Below are 18,418 nucleotides of genomic sequence, written 5' to 3'. Positions count from 1 at the left end.
TTTATTGCGTTTACTCCATAATAGTTTGCATTTTTCAGGATGTAATTAATATCCTGAATTGTATTTCCTTATTGAAGTATGTATTTTCTATTTATGTTTTGAGTTAATATATGTAAAACAGCTATTTCAGTGTTATTATGTACCATTATATTTGATTCAAGGAGGGGTCAATGCTTGGAGGCATCTATAACGTTCAAATAATAGGATATCATCAAACATGTAATCAAATATGCTGCCAGGAATACGGATTTTTTAAATATTGTGGTGTTGCTTTGTGCCGAAGAAAAAAATAACAATGGTTTTGAAATATATTTTGTGAAATAAAAATTTAAAAGAAAGAAAGAAAGAAAGTATTTTGAAGAAGTTTCAAATGAATCTCGTACATCATAAAACATCAGCACTGACCGCCTTTCGTCACCATGCTGTGCAAGGCACGTGACTGGTCGCGCTCGTTTGATTTAACTTTTCTTCCTCTTCCCTCTGTTCTAAAGAAACTATTTTTTGATGCTTTGCTAAAACCTGCTCTGAAAGTGGAGTAGCTCAAATTGACGCTAATTTTTAGCCACTTTGTATCTTAGAAAATAGAAAGAAAAGAAATATTGTTAAGAATTACAAGATGAAAGAGTGTAGAAAAAAATTGCCCCACATAACGCACTCTCTTCCCTGGAAAACTAGAAGAGAAAATCTTACTTATAAACGCGAAAATGACCACTCTTGCCACCTACCCAACAGCATTAGGTTGTCAATAAATATCAACTTCTTCGTTTCCCACTAAGTTTCTGCTATCGAGTAATAAGATAGTTGTCAATTAATACCGTAACATAAAATACCATTTCAAGTCTTTTCATACACGACGCCATATGTGTATCCTTCACTTGATTATTCTTAAAAAGAAAGAAGAAAAAAATTAAATGAAATGAAAACTTTTACGTCCCACGGTTATGCTGGTTAAGCTTAAAGTAGATGGTGATGATGAAAAATGAGTGCATTGGTGGAATGACTAAATTGGGAGGAAACGGGAAAAGCCCAAGAAAACCCACGCACCCTATTGACGCGAGCTGGGATCGAATCAAGGATCCCATGCACTAGAAAATAAACAGTCTACCACTGAACCACCACGGCCTCGAAAGAAATAAAAAGAATCACAAGAACAAGATATAGGCCTATATCTATGCAATGGTGTACGTAAAGGCGATTTTAGGACTTAAAACATCTGTTGAACAAGATATATATAAACAAAAAGCCATGCTTGTCCTGGAAGAATATGAGATTGAGTACTTGAACCACCTTTGAATGAAATTATGCGAACGCCACTGTATCTATATCCTCAGATGAACTCACCTTATCTTCGTCAAAGTTAACATAGCGGTAGGGAGCATGGTGACTCAGAGCGATTCCTGGTTCCTTTAGCAGCCAAGCGAGTGGACAACATCCTGTCCATGTTTTTCCCCCTTAGTCTTCCAGTTTCTAATTAGCCTACATATTCATTCCACCAATAACTTTATAATCTTTTGCTTTCATTAATCATCCATCTCCTTTAGCATAAACAACATAATCGTAGGACGTAAAACTAGAAACGTAATTTGTAACATAGCAGTAGATCTTGATGTATATTTTCCTGTGGAGATCTTTGGTTACTGAGTAATGAACCATCAAAGAGATTTTGACTTACTAAATTTTCGCAAAAAAAAAAAAAAAAAAAAAAAAAAATGCTATTTAGAACTAAAATACATGAAGCAAACTTGTTGAACGTTACTTTGGCTCAAAAGGAAGTAAGAGGTGAAATATCCGATTAGCTGTGTTGTAAATACAGTGTCTACTTACAATACAGATCCGCTGTATGTGGGATGGTGTTCTTTTCGCGATAGGGAAACTTAGTAGTTTCAGTGTATATCTTGTAGTTTGCTACCCTTAATAGATATTAAGTAATGTATTTATTTATTGTCTTTGCAGGTGAGATGGCAGTCGCTTATCTATTTACTCGGTTCCGCTTCAACTGGAATGAAGTTCAATACAGCATATTCTCAACTTATAAAATGGTCACTAGTTTAGTAGGTAAGTAATACAACTGGATCAACATATCTTAGTAACTATAATATTTGTTATTAAGGTCATTCTGGAGTATCAGTTCCGTAAATTCGACGAAGGAACTTACATATATTCGATTTCTGATGACAGCTCCTTCGTGGCTAAGCAGTTAGTGTACACGCCTTTGGCGTGGGAGACCCGGGTTTGATTCTCGGCGGGAGCTCATGTAGTTCGGATTCCACGTTAATCAGAAGGTCCCGTCTCATATAGCTTCGCTGCTGAAAGGGACGTTAAACTCAAAATCAACTCCACTCGATTTCCGATGAAACTCAATACAGTTCATATTCCACTTTAAACTGTATGTCCTAGTCCTATATAGCCTCACTGCTGACAAAGAACATCAATAAATGTATAAACAGGGAGTTCATAAAATTTCGCAGGAATCAAACTGTAATTGAATTACTTTATTAAGTTTATTAACACAAATTTTTTTGTGTACTTAAAGTGAGCTTCAAAATTTCCTTCCTGTTCATCGTCATACTTTCGATTGTGGACCATTCACGTCCAAACATTGTTAAAGTCTTTACTGAAACTGAGAATTGCGTCCTGAATATTCAGAATCACAGACCTTATTTCAACCTTCATTTTGTCTAGATTAGCTGATGTCTGTGCATATACCTCGGTCTTTACATGTCCCTACACCCAGTAACCAGAAAGTGTTGAGTCTGGTGATACTGCAGGTCAAGATGTCAAGATTTGTGAGTCCTCTTCGACCAATCCAACTCACCCGAAATTGTTTCTTAGGAAACTGCCGAACCTGAAGGGAAAATGCGCCTGTGCATCATCTAGTTGCACGTGGATGTCATCGATCATACCTAACATCTCAAGTTCTGGCACAAAGAGTTGAGTTGATTTTAGTTTATCGTCCCGTTCAGCAGCGAGGCTATATGAGACGTGGATCTACTGATTAACGTGGAATCCGAACCACATGAGCTCCCGCCGGGTTCTGGCACAAAGAATATCGTGTCGTGTTCAGATAACTGTCACCATTTATCGTGTCTTTCTTGATATTAACTTCTCAAACCACAGCACACACTGTGTCTTTTTTTGTATTCACACCATCTTGAGTCACGTGATCAAGTGATTACCACTGCAACATTCATTGAGTAGTGTGAACAGAGCAAAACCTTAAACCTTCCGCTTCATCATCTAAAAATTTTGTGTTCACAATCATAACAGTTAAAACGTATTGAGTTTTAGTTTGTTTAGGAAGTTATGTAGACCCTGTACATTTACTGTTATCAATGGAAATAAGTCAATAAACCTGATTAATACGGCGTTGAACCATCTTCAATACAGTTACTCGGGAAACGGTCTCAAAGAAGCAATGGATCATTCTTCATGCATCACAGCACGCAATTGCGTCAGCGATTGTGGAGGAGGAAATCTGCGTCTGTCTTGCTGCTGTGAAAACTGACAATAGATTTTCAATAAGATTCAAATCAGAGGATTGAGCAAGCTGAGGGACGTGTGAAGTTTTCTCTGATGATCACCAAAGTAAGTCACAACAGGTCTGGTCGTGTGTGCTGGTACATTGTCATTTAGAAGATTCCATTGTTGTTGAAAATCAGATCTTCCATTCCCATTTCCATTATGCACAACCAACATCTATCTTATCGCACACCCAACTCTGAACTACACCGCCTCACGAACTATTCAGTACCACGCAACAAAACCACAGTGCAAGAATGATCAGTAGTCTTAACTCATAAATACTATATGTTGCAATATATAGAGTTTCCATTATTATACATATACTTAAGCAAGGGCGCCGATCCTAGGAGGCCGAGGGGACCCGGGCCCCCCAAAGCTCATGTGAGCCTCCTAATTTTGTTTGTAAATTTATAATATTAGGCATAATTTGAATGCAATTTGTCTTAAAATCATCATATATGCTTTCTGCATCTGAATGCCCCCCCCCCCAAAAAAAAAAGTTACAGAGAAATCCAAGACAAGTGAAGAAGTAAAAGGCTAAATTTCGTATATTTCGTCTTTTACATATCATGGAGAGAGGAAGATGAACTGTCGAAAGTTGTACGAATGCAGTTCTGCAGTACATAGGTGGAAGTTTACAATGATTTTGGATAACGTTCTACCGGAATATGATTTTAAAAAAATTAAAAAAAAAAAAAAAAACTAGGGTCATCTTCTACCGTCTCCGTGAATACAGAGATCGTTCTAGCCGGGCACGTGAAAGTGGAAAAGTTTTTAATATGGTTTTGTGGTTATTTGGCGGTTAATGCCACGATGGCAAACTTACACTACCCAAACTGGATAAAGAGTAAAATTAATACACTCATCTGGTGAAGTCATAGGTGACAAACATGGAAAGTATGGCACGTGAATCCGGAATTAATGAGATTCCTTTTACAGTCGTTCCTGTGAAATCCCCTGATGCATCCCTCAATGGATTTTTGTTGGTTCCCGTTGTTAAAACGAGTGTTGTACAGTCGACAGCAGGGCAAACAAGACGGTCTTTAGAAAGTTTACCAAGAGCAATGAAACAGACTCGATTAAACTCTGCTTCAATGCCATCTCTATCAATGCAGATTGAGATACAGGGAAATAGTTAACAGACGGCTAGCATATGAGAACAACCGCCAATGTCTTCGTATTTCTTAAGCTAGAAAGGGTATCAAAATCGTTGCCATAAATTGGAATATTCAACCTTCTGAACTAGATACTATGTAAGTTTGCTTAAAGTAAAATCTTTGAAAGGCGAAAGTTTCTAGTACCGTCATAATCTACCTTAAATCTAGCCTTCAGTTATGTTTCGTATTATTTAGTGTATAAATAACTTTCAACTATGAAGGGAAAGCCACAAGGAGTGGTCATGATTTAAAGTACCCCATTAAAATTTTTTAGAGTTGAGGAAATAAAAGTTTTCGAATATGGCGTGTTTAATTGCACAAGATGATTAAGTTCTTTTTTTTATTTAAGACATATTTCGATTTTAAAATCTCTAACTAAAGCTCTTTTTGAGCTTAAGACTTTCATGTTCAGATATTGTAAATAACTCTTATAAGATAAAAAAACAATATTACTTTCCCATGTACTTAAGTGTTCCGTACTAACTTTGTGATTTTTTTAAACAACTTTATTAATAGGACTTTATTCTCTTTTGATCAGAATGCCTCATATATAAATCATGAATGACCAAACATGGTACGAGTATAAAAATTAAATACTTCTTATACAATATAATTTAATCATTGTGTTTTGTATAAAGGCATTGGAAGTCTAAACTATCGGGTAGATTTAGAAACAGCTATTGGATTTTGGGGAATAGGTGAGAACATTTTACAGAGCAGAATACCATAGACCATAAGATCAAAGGATTGGCACTTCTGACTAATATAAAGTAGGGAATTTATGAACTGTTTTCTTCCTGCAACGAATAATTCTTTAAACATACTTATCTAAATCAGTAGAAACTCTCCGATGTGTTTCAATGTTCGATTCGTTATTTATTAAAGGATTCATCTAATTTTCATTGCTAATAGACAATCAAAACTTTAAATACTTTATTTATGAAAAAAACTTACAATTGTATTTCTGATTTTTCAGGGACTATTTTATCAGTGGGTGTATTGAGCTACATATACAAAGTTGATGATGCTCTCATAGGAATCATGTCCTGCGTGAGCTCAATAGTTGCCTGTTTCTTCTTTGCATTTAGCAGAGTGGAATGGATGTTCTATATCGGTAAATATTCAATTTTATTGTGTTCATTTAATGTTTTGTTTACGACTGAAACTTATCTCATTTTAACTCTCGTTCAAAGGAAACTTAGCGTCAGTTTTCGTTTCCTTAAAACAACTGTAGAACAAAATCATTATCATAGATTTTCTGTTATCATTTGAAAGTCATTTATCACGAACTAAGCAACCTCCATATACTACAACTATACTATATCTGTAAGTACAATTCCTAACTAAGTTTTTCCTCTGGTCTCAATTCCATTCAACACTGTTGTTTTCTCTCTTAGTATTCCCAGCTTTTCGCCACCAGTTTTACGTTTCTCCCAACAAATTTTTCTCCACACCTGTCATTTCGGAAGCTTCTAGTTGCTACTTGTTACTTTTTCTTATGTTAGTGCACATATGAGTTCTGCCTGTAAAGTAAAATGCTACACACAATATTTGATGAGACTTTCTTTTAACCGTTTATTCTAAGACTTGCAAAATATACTTTTCTTCTTTCTAAGTTTCTCTAATACGTACATAATATATATTACAATTATCTATGACTCACAACAAAATTCTCAGCTGTAAATACATGTCCAAATCGATTACCAATCCAATCCAATCCTTTTCGTAGTGCCTATATACTATATAGAGTGCAGTAAATGGCCTATACGTGGTGCTATCCAAAATTTTCGGGATTGGTGCTGCGATCTGGAAAGTAGTAGTAGTAGAGCTTTGCACCAATAGGTGGCAAGACTAGCATATCTGACGAGTGAGAGTGCACAGTTTCATGCAACTGGGTTGATGTGTTGAGTTTTCACAGTGCTTTTCATGATACTCTGTGTGTGGCGATTTTATAATGGATCCGAGAATAGAACAGCGCGTGTGTATCAAATTCTGTGCGAATCTCGGGAAAAGTGCTACAGAGACCTTTGCAATGATTCAACAAGTGTTTGGGGAACATAGCATGACCAAAAAAGGCGAGACAGGGGAAGAGCAAAGTTAAGAACATGCTCATCGTTTTCTTTGATATCAAGGGGATTGTGCACAAAGAATTCGTCCCATTAAACCAAATAGTGAATTCTACGTATTATTGTGACGTTTTGCGATGGCTCCGTGAAAAAGTACGGAGACGACAGCCCGAACTTTGGTGATAAGGGAACTGGCTGCTGCATCACGACAATGCGCCCTGTCACACCTCCTTGCTCACCAGGAACTTTTTCGCAAAAAAACAACATGGCGGTTGTACCCCACCCACCGCACTCGCCGGATTTGGCACCCTGTGACTTCGCGCTATTCCCAAAACTGAAAAGCAAGTTGAAAGGTCGTCGGTTCGACACACTTAAGAGAATTCAAGAAGCATCGTTGACGGTGCTAAACACCCTCAAAGAACAGGACTTTCAGGATACGTTTGGTCAATGGCAGAATCACTGGGACCGGTGTCTTCGTGCGGAAGGGAACTTCTTCGAGGGTGATGGCGGTCATTAGTCCAAAAGTACACTTTTCACCAGATGGCAGCACCAGTCCCGAATATTTTGGATAGCACATAGTATATGAGTATAACTATCATGCACGCTTTATTGACAAAGTCTTGTCGGAAAGTGTTTTCATGGAAAGGAGCAGTACGTGAAAAACCAAGCAAACATATAGAGAGCAGTATGGAGTAATGACATGAAATGTCAGGTGTCATGAACAGAGAGAAGTTCTAAGCAAATCAGTAAGACGTATGTTCACCTCAGGCATCAATGCATATTGCACATCTAATCTGTTTGCCATGCTGTCCACGACAGAGTTCATGCGTTTCACAAGTGTTTTGTCCCGTTCTTCCCTTAGGGCGATTTTCAGATCCTGAAGGATCAAATGTGGTAGATTCCAATGTGTAACTCGTCGTAAAAGAACATCCGAGGCATGCTCAATGGGATTAAGATCAGGAGAATAAGGTGGCCAGCCTATGCGATAGATTTCTCACGCTCCAGGATTTCTCAGCTTGGGCGGTTCTGTGTGGACGTGCGCTGTTATCTATAAGCACGAACTCTGGGCACACTACACCACGGAAAGACGAAAATATCTTGTCAGTATCTTAGTACAGATTTGACTTAGATCTGGCTTGTAGTTTACGAGAAATAAAGTGTCACACATACACATACACAATACGCACAATGCTCAACACACACACACACACCTGGAGTGACTTTATAACCTCAAATATATGCTTACGCCAGGAGCTAATAATGAGCAACGAAGGCTTTCCTCATTATAAAATGTTGTATTTTTAGCTGCCTATTTATTAATCTCGCATGCTGACCTCAAATTGTACTTCTATTTTTAAACTGTTATTTATTCTGACTACTGATTGGCTGAATTACGAGGTAGACCATGACATGCTCATTTACGAAGAAGAACAGTCTATAGAAAAATTCTATCGATCCTTCCAGTGCATGCAGCGTCATAATCGGGCTTATGAGATTCACAGTTAATTAGTTTATTTTTTATATTTTTTAGTGAGAATCAAATGACTTCTAGGAACACAACAGTTATACATGTAAACTTCCCAAAGGATAAGCTCGTGAAACTCTATTGAGTCCATAACCACTTAAAAAATGTTCATGGAGTATTTAAACCTGCAATTCCTGTTTAAACCCTATGGATTGTGTAATGAACATTGCATGGACGGGTTTTCTCAAGGTTTTGCCTTTTTCTCTGGCCGCAATTTTCATTCCACTATTTATTTATCATCTCATTTCGTTTACTACGTCTCTTTTAACCTAAAGAGCATGAGTGCGGATATTAAAACTTTAATTCGCTCTTTTATGAACGTTGAGTAGATTAGTAATAGTATGCTTTTGGAGTTGGTAACAGTGGAAGAGTACCTACTGCTTCTTAAGGGAGGAAGGAAAAACCTACCCTCAATGTATGTGCACAAAGGTAGATTTTTAAGTACTAGCCCTATAGTCAGATAACATATATAATACAATTGCCCAATGATATTCCTAAATTTATATCGTAATAAATATATTTATCATTATAAAGTATACATCAGACTAAAACGGTACTCTGCAGCTACTTCGTACCTCTAAAACAAAACACTACTTTACAGAAGAACAAAAAGTTTGAAAAAGTTGATTAGTTGAAAGTCAGCTTCTTTTCTGATGAAAAGTCAAATACGATAACAAACTGACTTTTCCATCAGAAAAGTCCCCAACTTTTTAGTAATTTCCAACTCTTTCAAGCGTTTTTTTTTCTGTAAAGTTGTGTTTTTTTGAGATACGAGATAGCTGCATAGTACCCGTCGTAATGCAACTTCATTTTTCTTTCTAGTGCAACAAAATAAAAGTGAATTAAAGTGCCAATCAGGATTACCAGATTTGAATCTGAGAAGATCACGAGTTTTTTTTTTTTTTTTTTTTTGAATTTCCTGTTAGTGCATTCTACTACGACAGTAGATAGTATTCTTATGTAACAGTACTTCTTGCGTATTTCCTGTTGCGTCACCAAGTAACACGACAATCACATACATAATTGTGTATAATACATTGACTTTGCAAGTATTATAATTAGCAAGAAAATACTGCAATTTGATCTGTAACTTCCTTCATAGCAAAATCTTTCGCATGACACTATAATGACAAAGCTCTAAAATATATATTTTCAATTTAAAATGGTACATGGTTCAGGTTATGTGTTATGAACTTATAACTTTTTTTTTTTTTTTTTCGAATGCTTCTTGTGAGAACATCAGTTCTTATCCTAAGACACGGATCTTATTCAGAGTTAATAGAAATGAAACAAAATTTTAATCTAATATATAAAATTGAAAGTAACTACGTTTGTCACTTCGTAACTCTTGAACAATCCGACCGATTTCGACCAAATTTTTTAATTTTTTAATAGTTGAGGTTCGGTAGTGGGAAGTTTTTTTTTTTTTTAATCATTTCACTTTGACGGTAGAACATAGGAGAGGGGGAAGGGAAGGATATATATATAATACTTAACTCTTGACCTGACCCATCTCGATCAAATTTTTAACATAGATAAGGTTCGGGCCTGGGATGTATTTTATTATTTCACTTTGAGAGTGCAACTTAGAGAAGGGGAGGGGGAGATGTTTAAAAAAATATCGAAAATGACCGATATTAGTGTCGAATCCATAGTTTTCGGGGTTGCTGAGATAAACAGTGGTACTTCCGATGCCGTTTAAATCCAAATTCAGCCCCGCAACATGGGGAAATGACCAATATTAGTGTCGAATCCATAGTTTTCGGAGCTCCAGAGACGAACAGGACACTGCCGATGCCGTTTAAATCCAAATTCAGCCTCTATTGCTCTTTATATCCAAAATAAAACGTATCCTCTCTGTGCGAAGAACGAGCAATTTGCTAGTATTGTATAAAGAGAAGCTATTGCATAGAAAGATGTTTAATTAATATCTTCAGCACTGTAGGCAAAAGATGAAAGTTAATTTGATAAAAGTTCCTTTTTAGTTGTATATAATACTAAGAATTAGTGTTGTTTACGAGACGAGACGAGAAATAAGGTTTTCTTGTCTCTTCTTGTAAGTTTTTGTAGCTAAAAGTCTCGTCTAGTCTCGATTCTGGGGAAAAAATTTTTTCGTCTCGTCTCGATTTTCAAAAAGTTTTTCTTGGCTCGTTTGGTGAATTTTATCTACAAAATTTATGCCCTCGTTTCTATTTTCGGGGACGAAAAAAGAGAAACTACAGCGATCGTAAAAACAAATCGAATTCGATATTTCAACGGACTTACACATTTCAAGGCCCATAGATGCCGAAAAAATGATTTTTCTACATCTAACCGTCCATTTATCCTGATGTATACTCGCCTAGAGGCCATACAATTCAACGTATCTCAACCAAATTTTAAAAATAAGGTTTCCTTGTGATTCTTCAGGTCTTGTTTTTTTTTTTTTTTAATTTTCTTCCTATCCATAAAATTAAGGGTAAAAAGAAAAATGCTATTTTCTCAAAAAACAGCTCTAACGATTTTCTTCATATTTCATAAATCAATTTTTCGAAAACAATCCCATCATGTGGTATTAAGTTAATTCTCTGCGAAAGACCGAGAAGGGGTTATTTGACCGTAAGTATAAAGTCAAATTGACTAAGGAGGTAGTGTTACAAGCGGACTATTTAACACGGAATCCATCACTCCGTTAGTATCTTCAGTCAGTTTTTAGCGACAGTAGTGCTAGGTGCTCAAGAACCTTATAATACATGAACTGTTACTGTATTTGTTCCAACTCAGGGATAACACTGCAACCCAGAACATTTTGTCATGCGAAAAGGGAAGGTGCAGTGAACCATAGCACAGCAGCTCGTTGGTTCCAGAAACTTCATGCAGATTGTAAAAATGTTGAAGATAATCAAGATCCGGCCGCCTCAGTGTAACAGATTCTCAGGCCATACAGCATGCCATGAAGAAAATTTATTCACTAGCACACGGCAATTATCAAACCAATTCGGGATGTTTCATTAAACTGTAGTGCGTTATCTCCACAAACTCGTGAAAACTCAGGAGCTGCTACATTGTGGTATTAGTTCACCTCAGCTTAAGTCCAGAGAAGAGTGGATGTGTGCTGATAACTGCTGCAAAATCCTCGTGATGTGCGTTTCGTAAAACGTATTGTCACATGCGACAACAAGTGGGTGTTGTTCCGAAATTTGAATGTGCAAAAACAGTGATTGAGCAAGAGCTAACTTTCAGAACCAATTTTCAAGCAGACATTTTGAGCAGAGTTATACCCTATGTTTGGTGAAACTACGATGATGTAATTCACTTCGAATTCATTCCTAACGGTCCTACTACTAATGCCAACCTTTATTAAGAACAGTTGGAGCGGATATATGGTGCACTAATCAAAAATAGGCTGTGTTGCTGAATCGAAAGCGTATCTGATGCTACAGGACATCGCAAAACTATATTCGGCTTGATGCCATCAAACTGATGCCACATCCGGGATGTAGTCCTGGCATTGCCCCTTTGAATTACTACCTGTCTCGGTCCATAGCGCACTTCCTGAAATCAGATGTTTTACCAACCAGAAGGAAGTGGAAATAGTAATGACTGACTTCTTCTTCTTTTACCTCTAAGGAGAGGCGATATCGATGTGGAGTCGGGAAGTTGGCAGAAAAGTGGCTGAAAACAGTCCAACGCAAGGGACTATATTTTGGATATTAACCTGTTTTCATTGTACTGCAATAAACAAAAAAAAAAAAAAAATGTTGTATACATATAATGCAAGACTTTTGACTCATCTTGTAATGAAAACATTGGACCTTATGCAGAGTTGTTTTGACGTATGATTAGCGTCATACTGGAGGTCTGACTACTGCAAGAACCAGACGAACTCTTTAGTGTGGCAGTAATCATGCGTCAGAACGACTCTGCATAAGACCCATTGTGTTTTGTTCAGAGGTTATGTTATTACTATGTCAAAGCAATGAGATCAATAATTTAATTCTTTCACGTTGCCAATCGGCACACGTTTTGCACTAGGAAGAAAATATGACGATTCGTACTGATAACTCCAGTAACTTGATTTTCATTTATTTATTTATTTGTGTACATGGATTCAATTGTGATATCCAGAAAAGTGGCTTGCGCTGCGAAGATTTCAGTTAATGACTTATATTCTACATATACAATGAATTCATTTCGCTAAGTATTGAATTTACCATAATATGTGACACACAGTAGATGCTTACTAATCATTCTAATTTTCATTAATATGCAGTTTTTCATCTTATCTATGCAAAATATAATTATTTGCAGGTTCTACAAGTATTTAAATAAGTATGTGTTTAATCTAATTAAAAAAAAAAACGTTCAAATGGAGTTGAACATTGTTCGAGATAGCAAAAGCGTTGCTTGACGTTTTTCAATACATGACTAAAAAAACAATAATTGACTATGTGCTCTTGAATTATATATGTGTTTTAGTAAATAACCATAATTTAATTCTATTTTGGAGTAAGTTAACTGACACATTTCATTATTAATTTTATGGAAATTGTGAACAAAGTAAGAAAACGTGTTTTGTATCATTAAGAATGTATCTATGATTAGCAGGAAGTCCCCTTCTTCGCACGGTGTCAATAACAGAAAATGCCGTAACACATGCTTAGCTATTTTAAATGAAAAATAAAAATACTAAGTTTTATGTCTCTAAACTCAAGGGATTTCAAGATATGAACACTATATTATAATAATTACAACTCCAAACTCCTTTCCTTTTCCACGTCGAATTTCCAAAAATGCTTTGTTTCTGGTATCTTATGTCACAAATCTTATGAACTGTCCAAATTTGTATTGCCCTAGACTTTAATCAATCAGTTATTCAGTCAGGATCTCTTTGAAAATGAAAATTGATTGAAAGTAAAAATTTAGAAATTTCGCAGGTTTCTCTTTTAAGTAACCAAAAATATTTTTGACAAAAAAAAAAAAAAAAAAAAAAAGAGAGAGAGAGAGAGAATAAAGAAATTATGTACTGAAAACTTTTGACAACGAACATTACAATAAGTCATAGTCAGTTGGAAATAAGTCAAAAGTCTAAATTTTCTGAATTTCTTTGAGTGAATATAATTTTGTATAGTACCAATATTTTTATTTGATTGACTGGCGTGATTAATTCATTAGTCTTTGTATTAGTTAAATGTATTATTTCTTGATTTTATTCACAGCAATCTTGTTAAAAGTATAATACCTTAATGTAGATAAAGTATATTACGTTATTTCGTGCATTATTACTACGTATTATAGATGGTAGTACTAGTGGTTGTTATTCCATTAATGATTTTAGATTTCGAAAAAAGTTAACTGATTCTGTTTCCAAAGTTTACTTGAAAATGCACGTATTTAGAGTTCTTGCATTACAGATTGAACAACGTAAAAAAATGCATTACAAAAGCAGTCTATTTGTCAACAACATAATTCTTTAAACGTCTAAACGTGACTGTAGAACATTTTCCAACACGTTCGAAATCAAGCGTTAGAAATAACGTATTACACAATTGTAGATAACATTTGGATATTCATGTTTAAGTTAGTATCAGTGCAAATTTAGTAGTTAATTATTATACTTGGTTCTGTAATTTAGCTGCTAGATGTCGTCTTGAACGTGACAAATATTTCAGCACCATAAACCAACATATTTTCTTCCGTATCAGGCTGCGCCATTATCTTGAGTTTTGTGTTTTGACAAACGGAAAAAAGAAACATTACTTTTCGACATTTAACATTCCAATATAAATAGAATAGTGTTCAAAGAATTTCTCTATAGTATGTCGTATGTCTAAACAGGTGAATATAATCCTAGGAATAGCATACATAACTAAGATATGAGGAACGTGCTTACAGTTGAATTACGAGTATCGGTATTCAGTTAATTAAAAAGTTATTGTTCGACGTCAAACCCATTGTGAGAAGAACAATGCAAAGAAAGAAAATTTCACTGGAGTCAATTTCTGTGTATGTGTGTGTGGGAAGGGGGGGGGATCAGGTATTTGTATTTCGTTGTCATATATTCAAACAAAAAATCCAGATTTTGGGGAGCCTAAACAATATTGATGTGATGGGCACTCTTGGGTCCCCAGGATTGGCAAACCATGGGAAATCCTAAAACAATGAATCTTTATGACTGTCAGAAAGGAGAAATTTCTGATAGTGAGCAATACAAAACTCCAAAATTACTTGTTTTTAGCAATGAATCGCGATTACCAGAACTTACTTCATTTCTGTAATTAATCTCTCGAAACTTACAAAAAAAATCTTTATTAGAATTATAACTGTAGAGGTGTAAAAACAACCACATTATTGATTATTGTATATCTTTTTCTTTAACATTACAAACAAGCTTCAACGAAGTCATTGTTATACTATATATCAAAGTGCAGCAGTTAATTTTGAGGAACTAATACCAGAGATTTTAAATCCACTTCAAACGATTACTGCATTAATCTCATATAATCTAACACCAAAATACAGATTCTTATCAATTTAATGGAAATACCGGTGTTGGAAACGGAAGATGTCTGAGATAGCAATGGTCAAGTAGCGACCCATTCGCCGCACTGTTTGTAATGGTGTGTTAGGGCAACCTAAGCACTATGTGACGAGCAGTAAAACGGCAGTGTGCAGTGAACTGACCATTCAGTGATAATATAAAATTGGCGACTTCTCTGATTTCCAAAGAGAACAAATTGTAGCTCAGTTGTGGGGTGCGAGCATGACGAAAGTGACAAGCATGTTGAGTGTGAATGGCGGGCGGAGGCTTGGGCGGGCGGAGGAACAGTAGTCTAAAGAAAACCCTTAGTGACGGGTCCTATTTGGTATTGAAGCGGGTTGTCGTGTCGCTGAATTGTCGTGCAACTGCGGTGCTAGTTATAGAGGAACTCAAGCAGCACTTCTCCAATCAGAGTGGACAATCACAACCTGCCGCGAGTTACATGATATGAATATACCTGGTCGGGTAGCGTGGGTGAAACCGCTTTAGTACGACACCAATGGTAAAGCAAACATGGGACATGGGCCACTGATGACTGGAAACGTGTGATACGGTCGGATGAGTCATAATTCACCTGGTCCCAATCCAGTTGGGCCATGTTTATGTCTGGCCAAAATCCAAAGAAGTGTATGATCTGAAGTGTCTTTACCGAACCGACAGCGGCTCTGTGATGCTGTAGGTTGAAATATCCTGAAAAAATGAAATCTTTGAGTTTTACGTCCCACGGTTATGCCAGTTAGGCTAAAGGAGACGGTGATGATGAGTAATGAATGAAATGGTGGAATGAAGAAAGTGGGAGGAAACGGGAAAACCCCGAGAAAACCCACGCACAGGGTGTTTGTCCACCATAAAGTTCACTTGGCGGGGGCTGGGATCGAACCCTGGACTCCAAGCACCAGAGGTGAAGGCTCTAACACTGAGCCACCGCGGCCCTTGAAATATCCTGGTTTTCAGTACGTTCTGTACTGATGATTAGCGGTCACGTCACTATGATTGTGTAGCGATTTTAAAGGCCCGTGTGCATATGATCTAGATGTTGTTTCAGACAATGACGCCATATACGTCACCTCCACTGGTCCGCCGAGTCTACAGACCTGAACATAACTGAACATCTGTGGTTCATTTTAGAGACACGAATCCGGCACAGACTTCCGCCTCTTTCTGTCTTGCACGCGGAACTGAGTGATCCACTTCAAGAATAATGGTGTAATATTTCACTTGGCACCATTCACGATCTCTATGAGTCGCATGAAGCTATTCGGAGGGCAAACAATGGTCCAGCGCAGTATTAATGTGGTTAGTTGTACTTTTTTCCAGGTGTTTCAATTAAATTGATAAGGATCTGTATGTTGACACCAAGACAAAATGAAACTGAAACCTAATTCAACTTGTTTCTAGTACTCCACTCAGGTTTGTTATAGTCTGACTCTTTAACAAGACAACATAATAGCTATTCTTTGCCTTTCACCTCCTAACATTTTCTATAAATAAAATACAAATTCTGACCAAAGTATATATCATATAATAAATAATAGCGTTGCAGTTTCGGCAAAGATACTTTGCCGAAACCGTAACGCTATTATTTATTAGATAATATATGCTTTGGGCAGAATTTGTCTTTTATTGTATACAAGAAGTTCCAAAGCTATATAGCAGCGTTTCCCAACCGGTGTGCCGCGGCACAGTGGTGTGCCGCGAATGGGTCGCTGGTGTGCCGCGAGGAAATCGGAACAAAATTATTAATTCTATAGCAATCAAATTGCAAGACATACAGAAAAAGGTATATTTGTATTTCAAATTACTACTACGAATCTAAAATTTAAAGTTTCATACTGTGCTACTTTTCTGTAGAACATTTTTCTGTACATTTCTAATTTTGAAAAAAAAAAGTATTTGTTATCATTGTTATGACCATTATTGCTTCTTTATTGTTGCAGACTATTTCGTAACTTGAAATTTTAAAATATTATTCAATCCTTCCGGCAAAGTAAACATGCATACGAATTACCTATATTTGTGTTTTAAAAGTAAAAGAGATTCGTTTGTTCGTTCGTTATTTAGTGATCCTCCTTCTTAATGAAAGGTTGGATACAGTTTTCAAAAAAAAAGTGTATTTTTAACAACTTGAGCCCTATATCTGATTGTAATTGTTTTCTATTTTTAAATTAAAATGAAAAATAAGCATAATGATTTACTACGGGGAAAAAACAGTGGTCTAGCTTTCTTCTCTGTGAGAAGGATGTCAGTAATCAGAAAAAAATACTACAGTATTTTATATTTTCAAATAATAATAATAATAATAATAATAATAATAATAATAATAATAATAATAATAATAATAATAATAATAATAATAATATGTGTGCCGCGAGAATTCAAGTTACCATGAAGTGTGCCGCAAGTTGAAAAAGGTTGGGAAACGCTGCTATATAGAATGAGTGTATTAACATTTTCTGGATACTCTCTCTTTACAAACCCAACATCCTTCAGTTTAGTTTAAAATCAACCTTTCCTTTAAGGACTCTGATTTCTTTCTGCACTGATTCTAAAAACTAAGCTTATACACTTTAATTTCACATCTCTTTTATCCAGCTTGACTCTAAGTTTCTCATGCCAGTCAATGTTTAGCTTTTCATAACTCATTCTAACTTCGAGATTGTCATTTATTTTCCTGAATTTCTGTATTATTTACCTATTCGATTCCTTCTTGGGCTTCTACAACCGGTTCTAAATTCATATTTTAACATATCCTTCACTCTTCTTGATTTATCCACTTATGTCCGTCTTGCTTTTGCCTACCATCCGTATCACGTTACCCTCATTCTCCACGTACCATCCTCATCTTACTGAATCACGATCTCAGTGCGTTGTGCTTGACCTGTTTATTCTTACTTTTCTAACAAGCTGTAAGTCTTACAACATTCCTGTTTCACCTTGACAGCTCGCTTCCTTACATTCTCTTCTTTCTGTTGCGTTTGAATGTTCTATCTTGTCAGATAACTAAAACTAATTGACTCACCTGTTGCTATCCTTCATTAATCAATACATCGTATTGACTAAAATATCATAAACTAGCTATTCTGGAATTTAGAATCTTTTCTGGTTTACTGTGGATATATTGGACACACTAACCCATTAGTGTTATTAGTTAAATGACAGTGGCGGTGAAACCACTTCTCCCACAGACTAGAATACATACAGACGAGCAACTTCCTATATGCGCTATTCATATCAATTTGGATCGTCTGCACAGCGAAATAACCAATCAACGCTCTCGGTGGGCGAGATCTGTATCGTCGTGTGTGGATGGCGCTGCCATCCGTCTTGGAACGTGACGTCATGAGTTGTCATAGTAATCGGCGGATTGTTTTTGTCTGCATCACATCTCAGTGTTAGATGTAGTGCAGAAAGATAAGCTAATCTTAACTTTTTTATTGTACTGTCTCTGGACTGGACGTTCTTTTTCAGCTCTTTTCATATTAACAAATTTTTCTTTTGAAGAGTTCACTTTGAAAATATCTAAGTTGCGCGAAGTACGCCAACAGAAAAAGCTGTTCCCCAAATGAAACTAAAGGAGCGAAAGAGTAATAGTTACTTTCGAAATTTCCACGTAGGTGACGTCAGATGG

At 36.2% G+C, this 18,418-nt stretch overlaps 1 protein-coding gene across 1 annotated transcript in view; it reads left to right on the top strand.

Moving 5' to 3' along the window:
- The window catches only part of LOC145678566 (putative peptidoglycan muropeptide transporter SLC46), a 147,180-nt gene that overhangs the window by 70,114 nt on the left and 58,648 nt on the right, over positions 1-18,418 (top strand). The window contains exons 2-3 of the mRNA XM_081748868.1: positions 1,954-2,055; positions 5,656-5,793. Coding sequence (XP_081604994.1) covers positions 1,954-2,055; positions 5,656-5,793 — 240 coding nt within the window. The remainder of the gene's footprint in view (positions 1-1,953; positions 2,056-5,655; positions 5,794-18,418) is intronic.

This window comes from Thermobia domestica, chromosome 2, assembly GCF_964235325.1.
Source record: "Thermobia domestica chromosome 2, izTheDome1.hap1.1, whole genome shotgun sequence".
Classification (NCBI taxonomy): Eukaryota; Metazoa; Arthropoda; class Insecta; order Zygentoma; family Lepismatidae; genus Thermobia; species Thermobia domestica.
This window is presented reverse-complemented; position numbering and strand designations above follow the sequence as displayed.